Genomic DNA, 24,394 nt, shown 5'->3' with positions numbered 1-24,394 from the left:
GATGTAGTTAGAAAAGCAATGATAAAGTGTATTCACTATCATGTACATATTGTGCACAAACAGCATTTGAGACAGTAATCTGATAGCAGAGTTCAGATGATGAACGTTACCCGGTGTTAAATTTTACATTTAACCCACTTGATTTGGTTAGTGCCCTGAGCTTCTCTGCAAAGTATCAATTTCCTTGATATAATTAGATTTAGTCCTACCACAAAGTATTCAGGTGTTACTCGTTCAAGGTGTTATTCTTGGCTATCTACTGGCTGTAGCTCTATGCTTTGGAACCTCAGATATTCACTTAAGCACCTGTCAAAAATGTATCAAATTCAAATCCATTAAAATTCAACTGTAATATGATATTTAAAACTCATTTTAAAGAAATCCTGCAACAAACAATATAATATCATAACAATATTTAGCTTTAAAGTTCAAAAAGCTATCACAATTGTTTTAAATTTTTATATTTTTTGGCATGTTATTACTAAATTACAGAAAGTGTTAAATCGACCAGCTTAATTTCCTCATAGTGTAAAAGTGCCATCACTAGGTTTGTATAGTTAGAAAAAAGGTCATATGGCAATCTTCCTTTCAATGTAAGATACAAACAACCATTTGATACTTATGTTAGTATGCAATATGAGAACTTCTTTATTTTGTTGCATTAAAGGTTAAGATAATTTCTGTGTGGTTTATAAGATAGAAAACAACTTTACTTTTTTTTCATTCAGTAGTTCTTCTGCTGTTTGGATGGCAACTAGACATGAAGTTTTCTCCATAATCTTATGGCTACTGTAAGAGCTAAATAAAAAGGTCTGAACTGTAATAGAATCAAACATTTTTTTCTTTTTCTTAGGCTGCCAGGACAATGCCAACTCTTGGGTCTGCCAGTTCCTGATTACTTCAAGAAGTGGATTAATCTCAAAAAGGTACTTTGAGTAACAGGCATCGTTTTCAAGGATGGAGTCTTAAGAGATGCTTAATAGCCAATCCCATTTGCATTGAAATGAGAAGTTGATGGCTCGAAGCCTGGGTTGATTCTGGAACTAGGATCTTCTTTTTGTGTCACAGCTAAATAGGATATTATGTACCATCTGAACTCTGAAGTTTCTCTCTGCCATAGCTGTCTTGTAAGCATGTGTTGCCTTTGGGGTAATCAGGAAAAAATATTATGTCCTTACAATCACAGGGTTTAGGAATATTAAAATGTCTTGGTGCATATGCAGTGTTATTTTGATTGGTATTTTAACCTTTGACTAGCCTATAAAGAAATTCTCTCTTCAAGCCAATATTACATTGCTGAAATTTAATTCAGAAATCATACCAGATAATAGGAAGACAGATAATGTATGCATGAAGGATATTATATTTGGTCTAAATGCAGAGAGGCCAGGACTTTGTACTTGAATAATAGCCCAGAGTGACTTATAATCTGCTGGAGAGAAATACCTTACTGTCAGTGTAGAGAGGAGAAGTCTTAAATCAGGCAGAATAAAAAAAAAGCTTGAAAGTAAGAGGATAAAGGCACGAGTCTTCCATTAACCCTTCCAACTACATATTGTTGCAGTATTTTGGATTGTTTTATCCCTCCAGGACTGGAACACTTCCCTTTTCACCTTGTTCCATTGTATCCACATATTTTCAGCATTTTTATTTAAAGATGTGAATGGGCTGTAACTATATAATACTGATATTATTACCATTTTAGCCTTTTTGTTACCTTGTGGAACTTTGTAACTACGCATCTGCTTTGTACTGCTATTCTTGCTTTCCATATTCAGAAAAACAAACAATATAAAATATTGTTGGACAATGAAGTCAGAATAGTTCTTAGACTGCACGATTAACATTGTAATCTGAATTTTTAAAAAAAATTAGACGTTTAAAAAAACACTTCCTGTTAAAAAAAATTATAATGAAGTATTGACTGATATTCTACAAGTTTGTGATGCCTTAAGATCACTGTTCTAAGCATACTGATGTGCCTTTGATCTGTTATTCATTTGGAGTAACTGATTCTTTACCTCTATATTGAAAAAAGGAAAAACTGCCTTTTGACTTGGCTTGGGGGCAAATATTTCTGGAAATGCCATGTATTTCAGTTTGGATTTCAATCTTACAAAGCTATCCAGGGGACATTTTAAAAGAAACTTATAAATGTAATTTTTAAGAAAAAAAATTTGACTATTATCAAAGGTTACCAAGAGTTGGCCCTTGTAGTAACAAAAGGCATTTTCCAAGAAATGATGAATAAAATTTAAATTCACTTTTTTATATCACCCTAACCCAAAGAGGAGGTCTTCATTGATTAGATATTTTACAATTGTAAAAGATGATAATTTGCATCTCATTATAGCTATTTTAAAATTGTACAAGTGTTCAATTGTATTCAGCTCAGCTGGTGACTAAATATCTGAATTTTATATTAGAGTGCATCCCCTCCTTAACCCTTCAATGTTCGTCCTTTCTCGTCAACCTTTCCTGAATATTGACTGGAGGTTGACTCTGTCAGAAAGGGTCAGCAGCTGCATAATAACACTGAGATGAGGAAGGCACTAAGCAGAGCTCTGATTAACATACAGCTAAGAGAGATAAGAGGGAAGAGCTTATGTGTCACTTTGCAGATGGCAAGCAGCTGTTTTGACTGCAAATTTATAACAGCAAGATCCAGGACTTGCTTAGGATAGGATTTGTCAATAGGCTGAATGTTTCTTGCGTACACAGTGAGCTTGCATGAAAGATCACAGTAAAATCCTACATTAATCATCTACAACTTGCTATTCTGTAAGATAATGTATAAAATGTTGTGCATCATGTTAGATTTCAAGATGACTTAGTAGTCATAAAACTCATGGTAATACAACTTGTATTATCATGTAGAAGTGTATTCTTATTTATACACTATATTGATGTTAGTCTTGCAAGTATCCAATAAAGTTTGAAATCTATCCATGTGTTTGGAATGTGTTTTAAAGGAAATCTAAAGGAAAAGATGGGGAAGCAGTGTTCTACTCCAGAAAGTCAGGCATGGAGGATATTTATGGAATCTATACTTTATGCACTTGTTAATCTTTTTATTTATAGAGATCTGTAATAAAAAACATGCACCTCTATACCAAAAGGAAACTACCAAAGGTAGTTTCAATCTACCACATGTATAGGAGCACAAGTGAATTGTCAACCTGAATATAATGAAATACTTAATGCCTAAACAACTAATAGACAGTAGTAGTTTAGGAGGGAATTTTTAAAACATGGAGCCTATGTGGATGGGGTATGACTACTTGTGATGAGTGAGTGAAACTTGGTATTGGATATTGTGCGCACAGCAGAGTTTTTGGATGGACAGAAGTTTGTGACTGGTTGAAGATTGGAGTTTTAATCAAAACAGTTGGATTAATTTCTAAGTGTTATCATATGGTATTATTTGACTTATTATTTTAACTCTGAGTTAGTATGTTTTTGCATTTCAAATGGATAAAATTTTGTTGAAATAGCAGACCAAAAACTGTATGAGCAGGATGTTAAGCATTTGTCTACTGTTATCAGTGATAATTTTAAGGCATCCATTCTGCAATGGGTTTGGGAGATCAAAACTGTAATGTACACATTATTATGTTGTCATTATTGACAAAAGCCTGTTTCTCGTTCTTTTCTTGGTTCGTACAAAAATTTCAGAAAACATTAGGGAATAATTTGTAAGAATATAAATTTTATTGTACTTTAATGCTGGTTATTATACTGGTAACATTTTGGTATATGAGAAAGGAAAGTAATAAATAAATGTATATTTTATGCAAAATGAAATAAATATAAGTCTTAATTACAACTTTGGGTAGGTAGGTGGCAAGTTTAGGACAGATGATGGCCAAGTGGTATTATTGCAGAACTGTTAATCCAGAGATCCAGGTAATGTTCAGGGGACATTCTGGATTTAATCCTGTCATGGTGGATGACGGAATTTGAATTCAATTTAAAAAATCTGGAATTAGAGTCTAATGATGACCATGAATCCATTACCGATTGTGAGAAAATCCTATTTGATTCACTAATGTCTTTCAGAGAAAAAAACTACCCTCCCTACCCAGTCTGGCATACATGTGACTCCTACATGTGACTGCAGACCCACAGCAATGTGGTTGATTCTTAACTGTTCTCCGGGAAATTCGGGATGGACAACAAATGCTGGCCTAACTAGTGATAACCTCATTCCCTCACTAGCTTCTTCAAAAATGAGTCCTAGCTTATTTTAAATTACAGGTTGCCAGTCAGAATCGCTGAGGCCTAAGTTAAAATTCTACATTTGTAGAGAAGGACCCCAGTGGTTTTGAGCACTCATCATTTGAGCACAATGTTATCATTTATTGGAAGGGGGACTTTAATATAAAAATAGAGAGAGTATGCTTTAGTTGTACAGGCAATGGTGAGTCCACATCTGGAACATTGTGCACACATTATTTATGAAAGCATGCAAATCCATTGAAGGCAGTTCAGAGAAGGTTTACCAGATTAATACCTGGAATGGGAGTGTTTCCTATGAGGAAAGGTTAAACAGGCACAGGTTATATCCACTGGAGTTTACAAGAGTAAGAGGTAACCTGATTGAAATATATAAGATCGTGACGGTCTTGACAGGGTAAACGTGGGGAGGATGTTTCCTGTTATAGAGCAATTTAGAATTAAGTGTCACTATTTAAACATCAGGAGTCACCCATTTATAACAACGATTAGGCAAAATTTTTTCCCCTCAGAAGGTATCTATAATTCTTCCTGAAAAGTTGATGGAAGAAGAGCTCTTGAATATTTTTAAGATGGTGTTAGCTTCTTATTAGGAAATGGTTCAAAGTTATCAGGGTGGAAAGGAATGTGGTTTTGAGATTATAGTCAGATCAGCCATGGTCTTATTGAATAGGAGGCAGGCTTGAGGAGCTCAATGGCATACTCCTCCTATTTCAGATCTCCTTATGTAACAGGAATGTTTTCAGATAGGCAAACTTATTAACAGAGTGCCACGGGGATCTCAAATATTTAAAGTTTCCATCTTCGATGAAACAATGGTGTGTGTTGAAGACAAATTTGCTGATGACACAAATATAGGTAAGAATGGAAGTTGTGAAGAAGGCATTGCATCTGCAAAGGGACATAGATTAAGCGAATGGCTGAAAATTTAGCAGATGGAGTGAAATGCGGAAATAAATTAGTTTGTTCACACTATGACATTGATAGGAAGAATTGCAAAATAAAATGTTAGTTAAATGGGGACAGAATGAAGAACACTGCAGCATGGGAAGATCCAGGTGTCTTCGTATAGGAATTACAGAAGGTTATCATTTAGCTTACAGCTAATTATAAAGCGGTTCAAAGGAATGTTGGTCCTTTGTTGCAAGGGTAGTGGGGTATAAAATTTGTAAATCTCATTGCAATTGTACAGAGTGTTTATGAGACTATACCTAGGGTGTTGTGTGGTTATTTCATTTTCCCATTTAGGAAGGAATATTCCTGCATTGAGGACAGTTCAGAGAGGATTCACGGGGTTCATTCCTGGGATGAACAGGAAAGCTTCAACAGATTTGACTTAATTCATTGGAATTTAGAAGAAAGAGAGGCAATCATTGAGAAGCACATAGGATTCTGAGGGGACCTGAATTTGAATGCTGAAAGAATGTTTCCACTTGGAGAGGAGCCTCTAACTGGGGAGACCATTTAAAAATAAGAGGTATTCATCTAAGACTGAGTGGAAGAGAATTTTTTTCACTGTGTTGTTAATCTTTGGAACTCTCTACCCCGGAGAGCAGTAGAGGCTGGGATAATTAATATATTCACGGCTGAGTTGGACAGATTTTGATTTAGAAGGGACTCAAGAGTTATGGTAGGGACAGATGGGAAAGTGGAGTTAAAACCGTGATCAGCCTTGGTTTTTCTGAATGTGGAGCAAATTTAAGAGGCCAAATAGCCTACAGTTTTTCTTGTTTCTTAATTTCTGATGTATGCTGGTTAACTTTATTTTGGATAAAACAATCAACTGCAAAACAACTATTTATTCAGTGGTTCTTGCATTTATTAAGGAACAAGTTGTTAGTGAGGGCAAATTGAACATATTTTGCATTTAACAGCAATATCAAATATTTTCTAGCCTTTGAACATCAGCAATACCTTGTATTTGTCCGGTGTAATGTTGATGCCGTAAATAGCTGCTCGTGCTTCATATAATAGAAGCACACACTGAGAAGTGGAGACCTCAAAATAATAGAAGAGTGAGACGAGAAGACCAAATAACATTTGTTTTAGGAGATGGTGTTTGATAGAGATTGTAAAAGATAGAGAGATAATAAGGTTGAGGAATTTAGCAAAAAACTTCCAGAAAGGAGGACCAAGACTGTTGCGGACTCTGCCACCACCATCGCATTTCTACTTCACCCATCATATATTTTTTTCATAATTGGTAATTAGGAATCATTCAGTGTTATTGGCCCATGAGATGTAAGCTAATTTCAAAGAAAGGTTAAACCAGGAAAACAATCTGCAGATTTTAAGGTGTGAATATGAAATCAGAGCTCCATGATGAGTGAATTCAAGCAACATGCTTTCACTCACAGACTGTCAGAGAAACATTCACAATAATGCAATGATGCAGCATTTTATCTTGCAACTTTTAATTTCAATTTGCTTGCCAAAATTTCAACTAAATGTTCTAAATTCTGAAAACTCTTTTGAGGATAATAAAAGTCATTTTGAGGATAATAAGAGTCATTTTGAGATTATCCTCTCGAAACACTCTAAATGTATGATGTAGTGATCAATTGTGTTCTCCCAGCAATGTGTTATCAATAGCATTGGAATGTTTCTGCAGACTGTATTTTAACAAAAGCAAAATTTTCTTGAATACAGCAAAAAGATTTGGAAAAATTAATACTCTTGGAAGCTGAACTGTTATAAAATAATTCTGGATTGCACCCACTCTGTACTAGAAAGCTAAGATATCAGCTTTTCCTTGTTTTAAAGTAAACCGCTTTGAGTGACTGGTGTGCTCTTCCAGCACCACTAATCCAGAATCTGGTTTCCAGCATCTGCAGTCATTGTTTTTACCTACTTAATATGATTGTCCATTCATATTCTTAGTATGAATTGTTTTGTAAGGTGGAAGGAGTGCTGCATCAGAAGCAGTATGTATTCTGCAAATAGCAAAACTTTACAAGGAAAAAAGGAAACTTAAATGTTCCACCACCTCAGTGGCTTTACCATAATAAAATGCTACATTCTAAGAATTGAAATCTTAAAGGTGAACCAGCTGAGCCATTTTAAAGGAATCTCTATAAATAGCTGCAGTGAAGATGCTGAAGGTTATATGCTGAAGTGGGTTCACTTCAAGCTGATTTAAAGGACTCTGCTTTTGCCTGCTACTTTAATCATCCTTCTGTCCTATAGCCATAACAGATTTATTTTAAAGAAGGTTAGTTAAGCAGTTCGTAATGGGGATAAGTGGGGAGTCAAAATAAAAGGTACACTGTTTAACAACTGAAGCTCTTCAGAAAAGAACTGTTCAAACTGTTAAGATCATTCTGCATTTTGATGACAGCTCTTGACTCTTCTGTGATTTACAGAGGACTAGTAGAAGTCATGAGGCCCTTCACTGAGCTGTCTTAAATGTTGCTTTAGCTACATTGTTGAACTGCAATAATTAGTGGATTTGCTGTACTGGAAATTACATTGATTGACAAGAAAAAATAGTACTTTCAAATATTTGCAAGTAAATGTGCATTGTCTTTTTCGTAGGATCGCGGAATCTTACAGCACAGAAAATGGTCATTCGGCCCATCTTAACTGTGCCAGCTCTTTGAAAGAGTTGCTCAGTTAGACTCTCTTGAACTATTGTTTCCCTACAGCCTTCAGTTTTCTTTTCCATTTTCACTTGTATATTCAATAACCTTTAGAATGCTACTATTGAATCAGCTTCCACCACCCTTTCAGACAGTATATTAAATATCATAACATATTGCTGAATAAGAGCATTTGCTAATTGTTTTAAATTACTCTCTGGTTATTGACCCCCTCAACAATGGAAATAGTTTTTCCTTATTTGCTCATCCAAAATACCTTAAAATTTGGACTTCTGATACTCTAAGAAGAATAATCTTACCCTTTCTAGCCTCTGCCTATAAATGCAATCCCTTCTTCCTAGCATCATTCTGGTAAATCTGTTCAACATCTCCATGCACTAATCTGGATAGAACTGCAGTTATTAATATGAGCCATGGAAACAGATATAAGCATGTGCTTTGTTTGCCTTATTTGTCATTAAAGACAGGAGTACCTTCAAATCTAACTCATAGCAGAGGAAGAAGGCAAAATATAAATGTGATGTAATTAAAATTATACTGTTGAAATGATGTCGTTAAAATTGTTAATGTAAGAAAATTTTTTTTTACTTTTGCATTTAATTTGGAATTCATATTCAATTCAGTTTAATATGAGAAATCCACTACAAAAGGTCACTACTTAAAACAAACACAGAATTTGAACTAGAATTCTTCTTAAAGGCATATTCCAGAATGATGCTGTATGGATGTACCAGAGTAGAGAATGCATAAATAGTGAAAGCAGGAAAAACAATGAGTTTGTAAGAAGAGATTTTACTTTTCAAATACGTTGTTTTAACAGAACAATTTTTAGTACTGAAAGCAATTAGGGTTGTTTGTAGAATGCTGTGTTTTAGAACTGTCAATGGAACAGGGTTCAGTGGATTTCATGATGAGTACATAACCAGAATTAGTTAATGACTGGACAGTGAGAAAAATAAAAATATAAGTAGTGACAGCTATATGAATGAAACCATTATTAGGTTTAAACAGCAGAAGGGAGAGTCATAAACTATCGTTATAAATTTAAATAAAGTAAACTTCCAAAGGATGAGAAATGAATGAATTACAATAAACTAAGCTGAACTACTTATCGATAAAGTTACAGGCCACCAGTGGAAAATATTCAAAAAAAAATTTGGTACAATGTAAAACAAATACAGAGCCCTAAAAGCCAAAGGTGCAGTTGACAATCACCATCAACAAAAAGACAGATTAGAACATGAAACTTATGGAAAAGGCTTACAAAATGCGAGTTCAAGTGGAAATTCAACCGAATGACAAGCTATAAAAAGAAACCGAGGACAAGTAATAAGAGTTGCATAAAGGGAGAATGAAAGAAGAAATCCAGAAAGTGATGTTCAACTGAAAACCAAATTTTTTTTTTAAAAAAACAATAAAATATAAGGAAATGGCAGACATGTGAAATGATCAATGTGTATCCATTTTTGGCAGTGGTGAAAAACGCTTGGGCCACATGCTTAGTGACCTCTCTTTGAGCTTGACATTCTGAGTTCAAGTCCCACTTTAGAATGTTTATATGTTTGAAGCAGTTCATGGAGCTTTACTCGACTAATACCTGGAATGAGCAAATTGCTTTATAAGGAAAGGCTAGGCAGGTTAGGGCTGAATCCATTGCAGTTTAGAAGAATCAAGGATGACTTAATTGAAACTTAAATGATCCTACAGTGAATTGACTAAGTGAAATTGAAAGGATGTTTATTCTTGTGGGAGAATCTAGAACTAGGGGTTGTTATTTAAAAATAAGGGGTAACCCATTTAAATCAGAGATGAAGAAACATGTTTTCTCTCAGAGGGTTGAGTGCCTTTGGAATCCCTGGATTACCAGTCCAGTAATAATATCACCAAGCCACTGCCTTGCCTGGGGAGCCTTACTGTCCATTGGGTAAACTCATCAGGCCATTAGAAATTTTAGCTCCTTGATTTAAGCCTTCACTCAAGACAGCTTTCTCACCATAACTACACATTTGGCTTGTCCTCAAAAGGCAGTGGATGCAGAATCTCAAAATATTCTTAAGGTTGAGGTTGACAGACTCTTGATTAACAAGGGGATGAAAAATTATCAGGGGTATGCAGGAATGTAGGGTAGAGGTTAAAATTAAATCAGCCATGATCGTATTGAATGGAGGAACAGGCTGCTCAGTCCTTTGTATGTTAATGGCCATGGAGGATGAGTTCGTAATGTGACCAAAACAGATTGATTACCAAATTAAAACAAAAAACTGCAGATCCTGAAGATCTGAAACAAAAACAGAAAATGCTGGAAAAACTCAGCATATCTGGCAGCCTCTGTGAAGGGACGAAACAGTTAACATCTTGAGTCCAATGACCCTCTGTCAGAACGTCAGTCAGACAAAGGGTTACCGGACTGAAATTGTTAACTATTTTTCCTTTGCATATGAGGTCAATATACCAATCTATAAATGCTTTGAATATGCCTCTGAAAAGCAGGAGAGTTCTCCAGGTCAGCCATGATTGATGTTGTTTGATGACATTCAAGCTATATCCTTTAACAAAAGACTGGCAATCTTTTCCAGAGGTTAAAAAAAAGACACTAGCCACGGAAACCGACAAAAGCATGTGCTTTGTTTGCCTTTTTGTCATTAAAGACAGGAATGACTCCAAATCTAAGTCACAGCAAAGGAAAAGGGCAAAATATAAATTAGCGAGCTTTGAGAAGATTTGTAGGTCAGGTTGGGTTCTGGATGTAGGCTTGCTTGTTGAGCTGGAAGGTTCATTTTCAGATGTTTCGTCATCATGCTAGATAACATTTTCAGTGAGCCTCCGGATAAAGCACTGATGGTATAGCCCACTTTCTATATATGTGTATGGGTTTCCTTCGGTTATACCACCAGTGCTTTATCCAGAGGCTAACTGAAGATGTTACCTATTATGGTGATAAAACATCTGAAAACGAACCTTCCAGCGAGCAAACCTACATCCAGCAAAATGTAAATGTCCAACTGAATCCTAAGAAAACTCAATGAGTGGGACTTTTTGATTTAATATAAGGTAAAATAATGGTAATGGAGAAAATAATAAGACTTAAGATTCAATTTCCAGGACTTGATGACTTACACCCTGCGATGTTAAAAGAAATAGATAAGGAAATTGCAAGTGTGTCAATCAATTGTCGAAAGCTTTCCAGATGCTAAAATTGTGCTTTTGGTTTGAAACTTTGCTTCATTATTTAAGAACTAAGGGAAGTATGAATGAGGAAAATATGCAACCTTCCAATTTAAAGCAAAATACTGATCTGAAATGAAAACAGAAAGTACTCAATAAACTCAGCTGGTCTGGCAACATCTTTGAAAAGAGAAACAGAGTTAATGTTTCAAGTCTCATGACCCTTGGGAATTTGGCAAGCACTTGATCAAACATTTGGACAGAAATGAAAAGGAATAAAGGTAAACATAATGAAGAGTCCCTGAACTCAGAATGGTAACTCTATTTCTCTCTCAGTAGATGCTGCCACACCTGCTGAGTTTCTCCAAATTTTGTTGTTATTTAGGTATGTAATTTGATTAGTTCTGTATTACTGGAATTTATTATTATTAAAGATCGCCTGATCATAAATCCAGGCTGATGTTGTTTGACTTTCATGTGTGACTAATCTGTTTCTGCAGGTCAGCCATGGTTAATGTTGTTTGATGACATTCAAGCTATATCCTCTAACAAAAAACTGGCAGTCTGTTCCAGGGGTAGCCACGAAAACTGACATAAGCATGTTTGCCCTATTTGTCATTAAAGACGTGAATGACTCCAAATCTAAGTCATAGCAGAGGAAAAGGGCAAACTATAAATTAACAAGTTTTGAGAAGAATTGTAGCACGGTTTGAGGTTCTCGATGTAGGTTTGCTCACTGAATTGGAAGATTCGTTTTCAGACGTTTTGTCACCATACTAGGTAACATCTTAAGTGTGCCTCTGGATGAAGCACTGGTGGTAGAGCCCAATTTCTATTTATGTATTTGGGTCTCCTTGGGTATACCACCGGTGCTTCATCCGGAGGATGAGAAAATCATTTACATGTTGATATGGGAAATTCTATGAATGTTTTCCATATAGAAACATATGAGGTGGATGACAAGATGAAAGGGCAGGAATTTGAGGTAAATGTGTGAGTGGTATTTGGTGTTCCTCAGGTTCCCTTTTATCTGGCCTCTGAAGTATATTATTGTTGTAATTGCCTTAGCAACCAATAATGTTTTAAAAAAATTTGAAGTTCCAATTAATAGCTGAAAATAGCAAGGAAAGATTTTGTGCTTTAAACCTTTTACTGTAACAAATGACGAAAACACAGTTAACGAAATACTTTTTTTATAGGCAACTTGTATATTTAAATTGGAGAAAGTGATGTTCCCTTTTAACCTTATTACTAATCACACTCTCCATGGAATCACAATGCTTTTAAGAATAGTTCACAGTTGCTACCAGTCACCAAAGGGTTCCCACATCCTTATTTCAATGGTGGTACTTTTGAGTGATTTTCCCAGACACACTTCCCAGTTTTCAGAGGGTTCCTTAAATCATCCATCAACAACAAAAACTGAGGAACCTAATATGTCACCTTGAGACAATAGAAGAACAAAATCTTTATTGACTTGCTGTTTCCTAATTCTTAACCAGTTATCATTCTGTGTGATGTAGTTACTTAAAAATACTTTCATACTAACTCATCTCTTCCCACCCTCCCATGTCCATTGATAGCCTCCATGCCAATCCATACTCCACCTAACACCCCGTGCTCTTTTATCCTCCATGACAGTTCACCTACTGTTTACCATAAACAATCATCGGGGCCATCTTGACATAAATTAAAATAAGCTTCAAATATATGTTATTGTGGACATCATAATAAAAATTTCCATTAATAAGAGCTTATGCAAAACATTAAAAACTCTTCAAATACTTAATCCCTTATTAAAACAAATATATATTGTATTCATAACCCCACATAAAAGACTACTAATCCTTTTTGAACTGTAAATCAAACTGAACTTTTATCTGTAACCTGGAGAAACTCAGCAGGACTGGCACTGTCTATTGGGAGAGAAACAGAATTAATGTTTTGAGTTCAATTCTTTGAAACTGAAGTGAGTTGGAAAAGTGGCGAAAGGATTGGAAGGAGAATAAGAAGAACAGACAGGAAATATACCCCAGAGCAAAATGTAAAGCAACAGTAATTGGTAGTACAGAAGAGGTACAGATGAAGGGTTGGTGCTAATGGCAAAGATAAGGGCAAAAAATAGATTATCTCTGCTGAGAGCAAGCAAAACTATGGGAGTATCCCTTCCCTTGCTGGATTAGGATAATTCTTGGAGTGGCAAGTGATATTGGAGGTGGTGAGTTGAGATTTTTGTGGCTATTAATTGTACACTTATTTGGCATTGCATATGGACATTCTCATCAAGAAATTCATTCGCGACCAGGCAGGAAATTTCTCTCCAATTTCAATTCCCCTCTGTTGTTTTCCTTGCTTGCCACCTCTGTTGCCATCTTTGGGGGAGATGGGGTGAAATTCACATCCATTATGGCAGTTGTGGAACTGAAACATTTCATTTTATATATTTTATTTAATACCCAAAGCAGGAAAATTCATTTTATATATTTTATTTAACACCTAAAACAGGAAAATTCATTTCTAATGTTCAATTTCTGAGTAGACAATGTTCCTGACATGAATGGTAAACAAGAGAATATACTCATTCCCTTGGCTTGGGTTATAGTGCATTAATAGCATTTCTTATTAGATAAACATATAATATACTGGTCTAAATATGAATGTGTATCTTTGAGAAAAGAACATTCTTTAATGCTATCTTAATGGTAAATAGTTTAATGTGTGGTATATGTCTGTTGAGCTTTTGCCACTCTAATATATTGCCACTTTAATGGTTTAATTTTGTTCATCAAGATGATATCTACCAAAATAAATTTAAACTGACACCCTATTATATGGTTTATAGTCTGAGAGCAACTTGGAACAAAACAGAACAATTAATTTTCAAAAACAATCATTTTTAACTTTTTGATACTTGGGCTATAAAATATTCAACTTCATTTTCTCTCATTTAACTTATTATGAATTGCATTCACTCTCTTGCTCTTTCTTTAACTTCGTTTTCTCCCTTTGTCTCTTTTACCTATTTATCACTGTGTGAAGGTTGAAAGAGAGAATATTAATCTGTAAAAATGAAGGCTGGCTTAGTCATATGTATCCTATACTGAGAGCCTGTAATGATGGAAGGATTCGCTCCGTCAGCAAGGTTCGTGGGTTTGATAAATGTGTAGCATTCAGTACTGACTCTCACATTCTCTTGAAAGCTGTGCTTTGATTGCTGGGGCATGGTGCTTTTAGATCTTACAGCAGACCAGCACCATTCTTCCTTGAGCAAGAGCAAAAGCCAAGGGTAAATAAGGGACAAATTCATTTAAAGCCAAAGTCTCTACAACTTTTGGAAAAAATATTTACTCAAGCTCTTTGTTCACATTTAGCATAAATGAGCTTTTGTTACTTCACAAATACATATACTAATCACAGATAAAAATGTGTGCATATACCTGTTTATCAGCATGTGTTATTTAGTCCTTAAAAATCAATTAGAAAATACCTCAAATTCTGTATATTCCATTCCAGATCAACCTTGATTATCCAAATGAGACGGGTGGGGAGTATTTTGCTTTGATAACTGATTGTTCAAATAACTGATCTGATCATAAACAAAGGAAGCCATACTGGGACCTTTAGATCTTGTTCAGATAATCCGAAATTTGGATAATTGATGTTCGGATAACCAAGGTTGTTCTCTAGTTTGATTGGCTAAATCTTAACGTAACATTACTCCTGAATGATTAGTCTGGTCAGTTTTTGACATTCATAGATCTTTGGAAAGCTTCAGTATTTAGATATAGTTTATATTGCTTTAAACAATAATTGGACTACATTTGTAAAATAGTGCTTAACCTTCCCAGAATAAAACTCCCTGGTCTGGCTGCCATTTTCTATTGACCTTGTAAGAAACTGATAATAGTTTAAAAACAAACAACTTTTTATTTTTTCACTTTAATGGAATATACAGTATAACATTTAATGATTTCAATAGATGTTAATGCAATGAGTTTTACTTGGGAAAGGTACAGAAGATACTGGTCATGTTAAGGATTGCAATCTGTTGCCTTTAAAAGTAGGTTTTGTGTCTCTGGATATAACATCATAACCTCACAATGAATAACTGAATCTTTCAGTGCATTTACAATATAAGCCGTTCCATTTTAAATTGTAATCAAGTGGGACCCCAGAAATTATACTCTAAAATAATTATTTTAAAAATGCGATTTACTAAGTTACGTTTTCAAGACTGTGATGGGTAATTGCCATTGTGTTTACAAAAGGCTAGAATTAGAAATTAGTTGAGTGGTGGGAGAAACAATAGCAGTAACATGTTTATAAAGCATTCTGAGTAGGTAAAGAGGGGTGAATTGGGTCACCTCGTTTTAAACATGGTTGGCATAAAAATGTTTTTAATTGTTTTGGATAATGCAACCATATCACACTTCTAATAAAGTGCAATACTTGTCAAAATTAAGGAAGCATTTGCAGTTTTATTTGAGTAAAGGAAAGAGGAATGACATTACTTACCAACCAGGAGAAAAGTAATAAAACATAATGACAGATGCAAACACAGGTACAAAGTTTAAAGGGGAATGTGTCTTGTATAAAAAGGAAGGTCAAGAATAGGCAGTGTATAAAGACTTTGGAGTCCTTGAGAGTTAAGGTTTAATCTGAGATCATAGTTGTTTAGTTGATGAGTTGAATTTGCAGTACAATGTTTTATAGATCCTTAAGTTCCTGAAGTTTCACCAATATACTTTATTATTGAACACTGTTTTAGAGTGAGAACAAAGACTATCTTCCAGTTTTTTGTTATAAATCTTTTTTTTTACACATGGTGCTGCTCACCCAAGTAGTGACTAAGATATGTACCATTCATGAATTCTTGAGTACAGCACTAATGTCTCTCGAAACCGAATACTAGTAGGTAACTTCACGTCCAATTTGTCAGGCGATGTAAAATTCTTGACACCTGACTCAGTTGATTACTTTCAATATCTTTAAATAAAATGGTACTTTCAGTTCAGATGACTTTGTTTACTCCACGTTAGTTTCCTGAACTTGGCTTATCTTGTGCTCATGTGATTGCTGTAGTCATTTTAGGTCTATGTTTTTCCTCAGCAAAACTATTTTGGTCCACAATTGTCCTAAGTATTAAGATCAGTTGATGGTAATTGAAGCTTTATAGCCCATTTTTACCACTGCTATTTCAACCAACTTTCTCAAGGCATTTCACGAATATTACAAGGCAAATTGGACACTGAATCACAAAGTCACATCAGGTCAGATGTCTGAAAGCTTGGTCATGTAAGGAGTGTCTTAAAAGAGGAAAATAAGGTAGACACATGGAGAGGTTTTTAGAGGAAAGCCAGAGCATCAGACCTATATATCTGAACAAACAGACATGCAAATTAGATCATTCAGCTCTTCAAATCTGCTGTGCTGTTCATTAAGATCATGGCTCATTTATAAGTGTGTTTTGAGTTCCTGTCTATTCCCTGCAACCTCTGATTCTCTTGCCTAACAAGGAGCCATCTATCTCCACCTTAAGTATTGAATGAATTCACCTCCAAGATGACTTCCACCTTCTTTGTCCTAAAAGAGTGATTTACTAATTTTAGACTCAATCTCAATAGTAAACATCTTTTCTATGTCCACCTTGGCAAGATAATTCCGGATCTCATAAACTTCAAACAAATCATCCTTTGCTGTTGTAAGATAATCTGCTCATCCTAGGTATCATTCTAGTAAACCTCCTCTGAACCATCTCCAAGTTATTAACATCCTACCTTAAATAAAGAGACTAAAAATGCACACAAAGTATCAAGATATGGTTTCATCAATGCCATTCATATCTGAGAGGATTTTCCTTATACTTATGATCAGTTACTCATAATACATTATAGCATTCGATTAACCTCCTTAATCATTTGCTCATGCACTACAATACCTAGATTCCTAGATTCTTCTGCACCTCAGAATTCTGCAGTTTTTCTCCATTCAGATAGAACACTTCAGATATTTACACTTCCAGCCAAAATGAACAACACCCCATTTCCCACGGTATGCTTCATGTACCAGATTTTACACACAAACCTATCCTATCTATATTGGTCTGCCTCCTTGTTATGTTATTATAACAAACTGTCCTGCCTATTGTTGTATCGTTTGTAAATGTAGCCAGTGCCTTCAAATCCCTCATCTAAATCTTTGTATAAATTGTAAAAAGTTGAGACTCAGCATAAATCCCTGCAATATCCCGTTCATAAGATCGTAAGACATAGGAGCAGAAATTAGGGCATTCAGCCCACCAAGTGTGCTCCGCCATTCAATCATGGCTCGTAAGTTTCTCAGCCCCATTCTCCCGCTTTCTCCCCATGATCCTGGATCCCCTTGATACTCAATGATCCTTGATACCTATCTATCTTAGTTTTAAATATACTCAATGACCTGGCCTCCACAACCTTGTGTGGCAATAAGTTCCATAGACTCACCACTCTCTGGCTGAAGAGGTTTCTCCTTATCTCCATTCTAAAAGATCTTCCCTTTACTCCAAGGCTATACCCTCGGATCCTAGTCTCTTCTCCCAATGGAAACATCTTCCCAACATCAACTCTGTCCAGGCCATTCAGTACTCTTTCTGTTTTAACTACATTCCCCCTTCCTCCTTCTAAACTCCAACGAGTATAAACACAGAGTCCTCAAACGTTCCTCATCTGTTAAGCTACTGAATCCTGGGACCATTCTCATGAACCTCTTCTGATCTCGCTCCAGTGCCAGTACATACTTTCTGAGATATGGGGCCCAAAACTGCACACCATAGTCCAAATGTCATCCTGCTAATCTGTAAAAGACCCATTTATACATCTTGTCTGTTTTATCCAAGTTTGTTCATGCCAGTATGTTGCCCACTAAACCACGAGCTTTTATTTTTCATAACGGCTGAGGATCCTGGGATTGTATTCATTGGAGTTTAGAAGATTAAGGGGAGATCTAGTAGAAACTTACAAGATAATACATGGCTTGGAAAGGGTGGACGCTAGGAACTTGTTTCCGTTAGGCGAGGAGACTAGGACCCGTGGACACAGCCTTAGAATTAGAGGGGGTAAATTCAGAACAGAAATGCGGAGACATTTCTTCAGCCAGAGAATGGTGGGCCTGTGTAATTCATTGCTGCAGAGTGCAGTGGAGGCTGGGACGCTAAATGTCTTCAAGGCAAAGATTGATAAATTCTTGATGTCATAAGTAATTAAGGGCTACAGGGAGAATGCAGGTAAGTGGAGTTGAAATGCCCATCAGCCATGATTGAATGGCGGAGTGGACTCGATGGGCCGAATGACCTTACTTCCACTCCTGTGTCTTATGGTCTTATAAATCTTCTCCTATAATTTTTCTATAGAGTTCCCCTTACTAAAGTGCTTGTTACACCTTCAAAGGGTTCAAATAAATTAGTTAAACACAACTTCTCTTTCACAAACCAAATTGACTCATACAATTACCTTGTGTTTTTTTCCCATTCCCAGTTATACTTCTTTTCTTACATCTTCCCTACGACTGACGTCCAGTTAACTGACTATGATTTCCTGTTTTCCATCTCCCTATCTTGAATAAAGGGTTATATTTGCTACTTTTCAGTCAAATGGTACCTATCCAAATTCTAACAATTTTTGGAAAATTAGTTTCAACATTAAATACCTCAGTAACTGTCTTTTCTCAGACCCTAAGTGGAAGGCCATGAGGCCTTAGAAGCTAACCAACTCCATCAGTTTGTTTAGTGCCATTACCTGAGTGATTATAATTTACCAAGTTCCTCTCTTCCTACTGCCATCTGTTTAACATGTATTATTGTCTTTTTTTTGTGTACACGACTGCAAAGACAATTTCTTTATTATCTGCTGCTAACTCCTCAATCACATCCTCTAGATGACCAACAGTCACTCACTCCTTTTTAGGTACTTACAGAAATTTTTGCTATCTTTTTCACATTTTTAGTTAGCTTCCCCTTGAGCTCTAAATTATTTGTCCTGATTAACATTTTAGTTTTTCTTTGCATTCTAACTAGCAATCTGACCTGCCACACATATTTTCACATTTACATGCTTTTTTCCATAAGTTTGATACTTTCCTTACCTTTAGTTAACTGGATAGTGGCTTCACCTTTTAGAATTTTTCTTTATAGTCGGAATGTAACTATTCTAAGCATTCTAAAATACCCCTTTAAATGCCTGCCACTGCCCTGTCTACTTCCCTTGTCTTGTGGCTCATGAGGCCCCAATAGCTGATGTATACCATCTAAGCAACACAGATTTCACTTTCCTCAGTACAGGTGCCCATGCCTACAAAAACCACTTCTCCCTCACCAGTGTTTGAGCCACGCATTCATTTTTCTTATTTTATTCATCCTACACCAATTTACAAGTGTCTCACAAGTAATCCAAACATGATCATTTTTAGAGTTCTGTTTTCTAATTTCTCGTCTAACCCCTTTTCGTTCTTCTGCAGTCAAACCTTTCATAGTTTCATCTATGTCATTGTTACCAATGTGGACCATGATCATTACATCTTCCCCTTTCAACTGCAAATTCTTCAGAACAAATATTCCAAATTCTGACTTCAAGCAAGGAACACAGTGATTTGAATTCACCCTCTTTGCTGCAGACAACAGTGCCAATCCCCTCATATTAATCCACTCCCTACCTCTTACTACCACTACATTTCTTCTTACTCCCCTCTCCTGAATAGCTTCTCATATCATAGTGTCATGGGCAGTTAACATGTCAAGCCTGCAGCCCTCGTTTTCATCCAAACAAGGGGAAAAATCCTCAAACCTGATGGACTACGTCATATGCTAATGTGCATGCGTTCTTGTCCTTTAGGTTACCTTACCTGCCTTACTTGCAGTCATACCCTCCTGTCCCTGACCCAGTGAACAAGTCAGAAGACCCTATCCTAAAGAGAATGACTGCTCCTGGACGACAGTATCTGAGTAACTTACCCTCTCCCTGATGAGGCGCAGTGTCTGTAGCTTGGCCTTCAAATTGATAATCCTGAGCCGAAGTTTCTGCAGCGCAAGTGCTTGATGTAAATGTGTTTTCATGCCAGAAGTTCCCACATTTTGCAGAATATCACCAGCTCTGCCATTTCTAAAATGTGTTGATTATTGAAAAAGTATTAATTTATGTTTAATTATACAGTTAATTTTAAAACTAATGTATTGCTTGATCAGGAGCAGTGCTAATCAGTCAACACAAAGTTGATAAGGAAACAGGATTTGCTGCAAGTTAGGACATAGGCAGCAGAGTTTGGGTGACCTGAAGTTAGTGGAAAGTAGAATATAGGAGAGCAGCTGGTTTTCATTTAAATAGTTGAGTCTAGAGGTAATAAAGGTAATGAGGGTTTCAGGTAAACTGAGGAGGGCAAAGTCAGCTGGTCCTATGGAGGTGGAAATAGGTAGGCTTATTGATGTCATGATGATGAAACTGATTGGGGATGAAGAGAAGATTAATCAAATAAAAATGGAAAATACTGGAAATGTTCAACAGTTCAGGCAGCATATGTGGCAAGGGGAACAAAAGTTAAAAGATATACTGCCAAGTCATTGACCTGAAATTTAACTATGTTACTCCCTCTGTAGATACTGCCTGACGCTCTGTGTACATCCTGATGTACTGCATTACTTGCTTCCGATGTGGTCTCCTCTACATCGGAGAGATTGAGTGTATGTGCAGCATCTATGGTCTGCATGCTCCAATCAGCCCCACCTCCTGATTGCCAGCCATTTCAACTCCCCCTCCCACTTGCCCAATGTCATGTCCATTGTGGGCCTCCTTCACTGTCCACATGCAAACTTAAAGGAAGAACACCTCATCTTCTGCCCTGAGGGTTTACAACCTTATGGCCTCAACATAGAATTCGCCAGTTTTCAAATCTCCCCACCCACACCTCATCCCAGGTTCAGCCTCTCTTTTTGCCCGGCCCCCTTGACCTGACATAACCTGTCCATCTTCTTTCACACCAACTGCTCCACCCTTCCCAACCTCAATCACCTCCTATCTGCATCCATCTATTGCTACCCCACCTACCATTCCCCCAGCTCCCCTCTATTTTTTTTCTCAGCCCCTTTCCCCCTCCCCATGCCTGATGAAGGGTACTGCCTGAAACTTCAACTCTCCTACTCCTCTGATGCTGCTTGACCTGCAGTGCTTTTTCCAGCTTCATATTTTATCGACTCCTGAGTGTGTTCAATATTGCCTGCTTTAGATAAAAGATGTGTTTTCCAGAAATCTGTACTGAAGGCTCAGTGTTTCTCTGTCAGTCATGTTGACCACTGCCCAATTATAGAAATGTGAGTATCATCCAAATTCCCTTCTTTGGCAAATCGCTCAATATTGCTTTCAGTTTTTCAGGTTCAACAAGAAACAAATTCATTTTCTTTGTGTTTCAATTTTAATTGGAATTGTTTAAGTATTTTAAAATAAATTATCCCATCTGAGCTTTATTATGTTTCTTTCTTTACATTTGAATGAATTTTGTAAAAGTTCAAAATTGAGAGTCTTCCCTCACCACAGGTTCTTAAACATTTTTCATCTGATGTGCATGAATGGTGGTTAAATGAATTGAAAATTATTTTTTTATGAATTTGGAAATTTATATTGACATGAGTTCCACTTGGCCCACTACTTACATTTATCTATTTCCATTTACATCCATTTTAAATTTGGGCATTTTCTCATAAGATTAAAACAGATATTTCAACAGAACATGGGCACAATGTTGGTCAAATTATCAAGTATAACTTGTGGATTACAGCCAAGGAGCAAATCCCAAATGAATTTATTTGAACATATTCTAATAATTCCTATAGTGCTTGAAATCCAGTATCCATTACACAGCAGGGATATTGAATATCTTCCTTTAACATTCAGCAATTCCTATGGCATACTCTGTCGGGATATAATCAGCAGCAGGTGATGTATAACTAGAGGGTGAGGATTTTTTTTGCCTCAAAATTATGGTGGTGGTCTTCCTTCTTAAACTGAGATCACAAGAAAAGCATTCAGTTCCCTTTAAAGTCCTGACATGTTTCAAATGAGCTATGATACAGAGTGGTTCCTGAAGAAGGGCTCATGCCCGAAACGTCGATTCTCCTGCTCCTTGGATGCTGCCTGACCTGCTGTGCTTTTCCAGCAATGCATTTTCAGCTCTGATCTCCAATATCTACAGTCCTCACTTTCTCCTATGATACAGAGTGATCAAAATATTTCACAAGTATAAAGGCTATAACAGTTCAAAAAACCCAAAGAACTGTGGATGTTGGAAATTAGAAAAACTGAACTTGCTGGAAAAAACACAGCAGGTCTGGTAGTATCTGTGGCGAGAAAGCAGAGTTAACATTTTGGGCCTACTGGATCCTGCCAGACCTCCTGTGCTTTTCCAGCAATTTCTGTTTTTGTAGCAGGTCAATTTGTTTATGAAGATTCTGGTTTAGAGTTATTCCATTTGCATTTGAATAATATGAAGATAATTTGTTTTAAATGTATAAATCCAAAATATCTGATCAGATTATTGGATTTTCACACATCATTTAAATTAAATTCCAAGGTTGCCTTTCAAATAATTATGAAGCAGAAGCTAAAAGCCGTTCTTCCAAAGTTTATTTGGAACTGTGCAGTAATCCATTAAATTCAATCCATAATCAAAAGTATGTCACAAAGACATTTTGAAATTAGACAATTATAACTTGGGTGCATTTCAAAAGTATATAGCAATTTGTTGCTTTAGTTCATGTGATCTGTGCATATCAATTAATCAATACAATTTTTTTAGCTTTGAATATTTTGAAATTCAAATAAAGTTCATATCATTTATTTATAATTCCATTACTGTTATCCAATTGGGCTGTCTGCCACCTCAGACGTATCACTTTGCGATCATAAAGACCTGATGGAGTATTGAATGAGTAATAATATTGTACTTTCCTTGTACATATTGACAAAGGTATTGGTCCATTCTTATCCATATGTTTCTATCAATTCAAAGTACCTGTCATTCAGCAATCCTGCCGTGGTTGTTTAATGTACAAAAGTCAAGGTATAATAACTTTATTGGAGAAAAATAATTTCTGACAGCAACATTGTAAAACCTTTCCTCATGTTTATCTATTATGATAATGTTATTCTATGATTACCATGATATGGAAAAAATGAGTGATATGATTATCATAGGCTTAATATCACATGATATATCATCATATCATTATATTGTGACAGCCCTAATTGAAAAACACTTATTGTAGCCTGAGGCCAGATTTCATTCAAACAAAAGCACCTCCAGGGAGTACAGCTAACTAAAAAGCAGCATCTATAGTGGAAACTATGAGTAAAGCAAACCTCTGTGTTCTATATAACTCTGCCATTTACTATAATGGTGCAAGACTAATCTGTAAGAACACTCACTGCTATCTGATCTTCTGTGTTTTACTAATTCAACAGTTTAACTTTCCAGAAATCTCAGTCTGTTCAGTATTTTTCTTCTGTTGCCTTCCTGTGATCTTTCTGAGTATTGTACTACCTTAAGTTGAAAGAAAAGAATATTGACCTATACCATCAATGCTTTATTGACCAGTTACTGGAAAATTCATGAGAGCGAATGAGAAGTAATTTTCCCTCTGATTTTTCCTTTCTCCTTTTGGGAAATTTCCATTGTAACATTGCTTCTTCCTCACAAATCATTCTGGTAGGTAACTTCATTGCAATCAGAATTTTGGACCAAAACATTAATCCTATCAATGTAAAGTAATCTATGCTAAAGACTTCAAATGTTGCTTTGAGAATCAGCTAGTTGGTAGGCGACAGTATATCTGTGTAATTGGGAAGTAAACTAATTGTGGCTTGTAGAATACAGCTGCAATTGGCAATCTTAAAGCTGCTTTTTCCTGAATTATCAGGGAAAGTTCATCAATAGTTACATCTCGCAACTTTGTTAAATTATGGAAGGAGCAGGTGTAGTTAATGTAATGAGGGATAGGAAAAACAATCTACAGGAAGACAAGGACTTGTTTTGCATGTTTGGCCAGGCAGTAAGCAGCAACAATATCAACTTGCATTTATATAGTATTTTTAATGTTGTAAGTCATCCCAAGACATTTCACAGGAACATTGTCAGACAACATTTGATAGTGGATCATGAGATATTTGGACAGATGTCCAAGCTTTGGTCAAGAAAATACGCTTTAAGGAGGTGTGATACAGAAATAGTGAAGTTTGGAGAAAGTTTGAGACATTGAGGCCTAGTATTTGAAGGCATGTCAATGACCAGATGCAATATAATATGAATAAATGTAAGGTAATGTACTTGTAGATAGAAACAGGAAGATGATTATAGGATTAATAGAAAAATATTGTCCA

At 36.0% G+C, this 24,394-nt stretch overlaps 1 protein-coding gene across 1 annotated transcript in view; it reads left to right on the top strand.

Moving 5' to 3' along the window:
- Positions 1-24,394, top strand: part of LOC132818784 (ERI1 exoribonuclease 3-like) — a 425,305-nt gene that overhangs the window by 99,372 nt on the left and 301,539 nt on the right. Inside the window, exon 6 of the mRNA XM_060829868.1 lies at positions 854-926. Coding sequence (XP_060685851.1) covers positions 854-926 — 73 coding nt within the window. The remainder of the gene's footprint in view (positions 1-853; positions 927-24,394) is intronic.

This window comes from Hemiscyllium ocellatum, chromosome 9, assembly GCF_020745735.1.
Source record: "Hemiscyllium ocellatum isolate sHemOce1 chromosome 9, sHemOce1.pat.X.cur, whole genome shotgun sequence".
In the NCBI taxonomy this organism is placed as follows: domain Eukaryota; kingdom Metazoa; phylum Chordata; class Chondrichthyes; order Orectolobiformes; family Hemiscylliidae; genus Hemiscyllium; species Hemiscyllium ocellatum.
The sequence above is the reverse complement of the archived record's forward strand: the minus strand, read 5'-3'. Positions and strand labels throughout refer to the sequence as shown.